The following is a 4,520-nucleotide window of genomic DNA, read 5'->3' on the forward strand; positions in this document are numbered from 1 at the left end:
AAATCATTCACTCCTCTTGGCCGAAATTATTCAAGAGGAAATACAATTTTTGTATCAATTTTTAAGTAAGATTAGTATTATTTCTAGTACAAATAATATTAGTTATTAAGAGATTTCCTTGGGTATTCACATTTGGGAGAGGTTCTAATTTGGATCTTTTGTTCATCCATTTAAAGGAAAGCTCAAGAACTAACAAGAAGGAGGTCTTGTTGGTGCCCATATGATGACCGAAATATAGATGGAGAAATCGATTTTCTTATCTCTTCTTATTTAGTTTGCATGCATAAGATCTAAATTAATTTATGACTAAATTAATTTGTAACATATAAGAATATGTAAAGTAATGAGATATAGATTACTAACATTTTCACCCGTTTTCTGGCTGCGATGGGTGGAAAAGAGCCTAAGTATATTATCACTGATCAGGATGGTAGTATTCTTAAAGCGGCGCCATTGGTGTTCAAGACAGCGCGTCACCGATATTGTATGTGGCATATCATGGACAAGGTGCCAAGCAAGTATGGAGTGACGAGAGACGATTATTCAGTCTTTGTAAAGAAATTGAATGCCATAATAATATGGGATGACGACATTGAAGCGGCATATTTCGATGCAAAATGGGAAGAAATTGGCAGGAAACATAATGTTAATAACATTGACTGGTTCCAAGAAATGTACGCTAAAAGGAAGCAGTGGGTGATGGCTCATTGTAGGGACCTAGATATGGGGGGTGTTATGAGGACAACCCAAAGATCAGAGAGCAAAAATAGTTTTTTTAAAAGATTTGAGAGTAAGTCAGGAACATTAGTTGAGTTTTCGATGCGTTTTGACAGCGCGATGGACCAGCAAAGACACACACAGAAAAAGATTGACAACTATAACAGACACACGTTCCCTGTAATATCAACGCATCTAGCTATCGAAGTGCACAGGGCGCAAGTGTACAGTCATAAAGTATTCGAGGAATTTCAAGAAGAGGTCAAGTGGTCAATCGGTACTTGTAAAAGCAGAGGATTTACTGAGTGTGGCTCTTTAGAGGTGACGATAGTAAGAGATGCAAACAAGGACAGAAGTTATGCGGTCACATACTGCCCAGGTATCATTCTGTAGCATTTGTTTGTTAAAATTATACTTTTATCCGTTAAAATTACACTTTTGTTGATTAAAATTACACTTTTGGTTGTTAAAATTATACTTCGGGTTGTTAAAATTATACTTTGGGTTGTTAAAATTATACTTTTATCCGTTAAAATTACACTTTTGTTGATTACAATTACACTTTGGGTTGTTAAAATGACACATTGGGTTGTTAAAATTATACTTTGGGTTGTTAAAATTATACTTTTATTCGTTAAAATCACACTTTTGTTGATTAAAATTACACTTTGGGCTGTTAAAATTACACTTGTCTTAAAATTACACTTTATGCAACTAAAATTACACTTTTGCCTTTTAAAATTACATTTATATTTTGTGTTATGTAAGGTCTATCTGTCACTGCTATGGCCGGTTAGAATTACACTTCTGCCGGATAGAATTACACTTTTGTGTATTACAGTCACACTTTCTTCTGACTGATTTAACTAACATATTACTCGATATTGTTGAACTAGATACATTGAAAGCCACTTGTAGCTGCAGAATGCTTGAGAGGAAAGGCATTCTTTGCCGGCATATCATATGGATTTACTCATCAAACGGAGTGAAGATTATTCCAGAACAATGTGTTGTTAAAAGATGGTGTAAAGATGCAAGGTTGTCTAAAATGTTCTATTGTAATGGTGAAGCAACTGAAGACGTTTATATAATAGATGGAAAACAGATTGCGATGTCAGTAATGTGGTCAGAGATTCATCAGACAGTTGGTATGCTCATGGGCAAATTAAAGAATGATGTCGACAACGTTTCTAGTCTAATTAGACAGTTTAAGGAGAAACTTTCACCATTAGGATCACCATTGAATAAACAACAATAGTTGGAGAAAATTCTTGGTTGTTCTCCTAGTCAGGAGATAACCATTTTGCCGCCCAAGAAATCCAAAAACTAGGGAAGCGGAAAGAGAATATTGTCGATGAAGGAAAAAGCAGTTGCTTTGGCAAGGAAGCCAAAACATATGTGTAAAAATTGAAAGCGATTAGCTAACCATGACAAAAGGAACTGCCCTAATCCTTTCACAGAGCACCCACCATTGTTGCAATCGTCAGAGCCCTCGTCGGAAGAAGAAGAAGAAGAAGAAGAAGAAGAAGAAGAAGAAGAAGAAGAAGAAGAAGAAGAAGAAGAAGAAGAAGAAGAAGAAGAAGAAGAAGAAGAAGAAGAAGGCATCTTAGAATAATCAATATAATACCTAATACGAAGTACATTTTTTTGGGGATGTCTACGCAAAATACGAGGTACAACATGATGTTTCGTATTGTGTTTAGACATCAAACTGTCAGAAAGGCAACTGGTCGCCGTTGTTATTACAATGTATTTTGTTGAAGTATTTTGAATTGGACGAAACAGTTATAATGTGCAACACAAGAACGTTGAATTTTTCACTCTTGACTATTATGACAATTTATGTTCTTACAATTACAGATATCTAGGAAATAAAATTGCAATGGCCTCATATCTGCTTAGGGTAGGATTGTTATGATCAGAAGTACACTTTAACTCATTATAATTACAGATTATGCGATTAAAGTTATACTTCATCTATAGTAAAACCTTATGACATAGTTTGGTGAAACAACATAAATATTATTGCACTATCTATTAACAACATAACTATCTTTTCATAAAACACCTAAAATTACACTTTTGGCTTTTAAAATTACACTTTTGCCTTTTAAAATTACATTTATATTTTGTGTTATGTAAGGTCTATCTGTCACTGCTATGGCCGGTTAGAATTACACACTTAGGTTAGAATTACACTTTTTTGTGTATTACGGTCACACTTTCTTCCGATCGATTTAACTAACATATTACTCTATATTGTTGAACTAGATACATTGAAAGCCACTTGTAGCTGCAGAATGCTTGAGAGGAAAGGCATTCTTTGCTGGCATGTCATATGGATTTACATAAAACACCTTGTCTTATAGAATGTTGAAAGCTAACAATAAGCATCTGCTAACATTGTTTACACAAAAACTAACTGTCTAGATTAAGGTTGCTAACATCTGATAATGATACAAAGTATGAAATAAATGTTTACATAGCCAAGGCAATATTCCCACAAAAACGTAACTACTAGATTAAGGTTGTTATTTTTTCACATTGGCACGGGGCAGTCTACGCTTCTGTTGTAATACCTTCCACAGTTTGTCCTTCGTGCTAACAAAAGCTTTGACCTTCTCGAGCACACCTTCGCGCAAGACGTTCATGTCTGCTAGAACGAGGGTAGCTATAAGCTGGATCACCAAATAGCGCCTTGATTTCTTCTTCTCGAGGTCTTCATGCTGAAAAGGAAGACCCTCGTATAAGAGCATTGCCATCATGGTGAACAGACCCGACTCTGGTTGGTTGAGAGTAGGTGACATCCCGCTGAAAGGTATCTGGCGTAACGCAAAATTAGGAATTTCTCATGCTTTAGTGTTCTTCTTTTCCTTATCCCGTGATTCTAAATAATCACTCAATGCGCAAGCCTGCATATATACATAATTACCTCAAAAAACTGATTGAAAAAAAATAGATAGCATTTGGAAGAAAGGGATGGACGATAACTTACAGTTAAACGCGCTGCTTTTCCAAACTGCGACTTTTGCAAATCAGAATGCCTTTGCCCGTCTAGTAAGTCGACTGAATTTGATTTGTGATTGATACATACGCATGCGAAATGGTCGTCAATGCAGAACGGGACAAATAGCAAGTCTGTTTTCAAGTTGACGGTTTGCTCACTGTCGACGATGAAGGAGTCCCAGAGCCGACCCAAACGGTTCTTGTCAAGCTCACCATGTAGTCTTTAAGAAAGCGTCTGCCAGTCCCAGTGCGTAATGAGAGGCAGGCTGTAGGGTGTGGACAGCGGGCCGCCCACGGGGGCGCTTGGTGAAGGGGCTCGAAAACAAGCGTTTGCATTTTGTAAGGAGTCGCCACCAATTTTTATGGGAAATTGGAACCGTTCGAATACCTCGTGTCATGTCGAGACACAAAGTAGTGACATGAACACTAAGCAATCGTTACCCTTAGCATTCTATGTCTAGAATGACTCTCGTGGATGCCAATGAACACGGGTGCTCACGGAGATCTGGAGTAAGGGGTGAGGGTACGTATTAGGAAGCTCTTTTGATCGAACACCTAATCCCGCCCGCCTCGATAGCGGCCTCTACTAATGATTAGGGAAGTTATTCGTACTTGATATATCGTCGGTTATATGCATGCAATGCAACATCCAAGTTTTAATCCTAACATGCGAGAATTACTAAGTCGGTGAACAATTAAGTTAGCACACAATTGGGTCGAAGTTGGATTTTAATGCTTAATTACATGTGGAAACATACAAGCAATAAATACAATAATTATGAATTACAATAATGAAA

General features: G+C 36.9%; 1 protein-coding gene across 1 annotated transcript; it reads left to right on the forward strand.

The window, feature by feature from the left end:
- Window positions 1-387: 387 nt before the first annotated feature.
- Window positions 388-1,975, forward strand: LOC141634784 (protein FAR-RED IMPAIRED RESPONSE 1-like). The gene is made up of 2 exons (XM_074446684.1): window positions 388-1,096; window positions 1,614-1,975. Exons 1-2 carry the CDS (start codon window positions 388-390, stop codon window positions 1,973-1,975), a joined length of 1,071 nt encoding a protein of 356 aa, XP_074302785.1.
- The last annotated feature ends 2,545 nt before the right edge of the window (window positions 1,976-4,520 follow it).

Source organism: Silene latifolia, chromosome 2 (genome assembly GCF_048544455.1).
Source record: "Silene latifolia isolate original U9 population chromosome 2, ASM4854445v1, whole genome shotgun sequence".
NCBI classification, from domain to species: domain Eukaryota; kingdom Viridiplantae; phylum Streptophyta; class Magnoliopsida; order Caryophyllales; family Caryophyllaceae; genus Silene; species Silene latifolia.

Bases quoted from the DNA above. Each gene is read 5' to 3' on its own strand.
- LOC141634784 (XM_074446684.1), top strand. From the start codon at position 388: ATGGGTGGAAAAGAGCCTAAGTATATTATCACTGATCAGGATGGTAGT. The intron at 1,097-1,613 runs GTATCATTCTGT...TTGTTGAACTAG, and splicing joins TGCGGTCACATACTGCCCAG to ATACATTGAAAGCCACTTGT.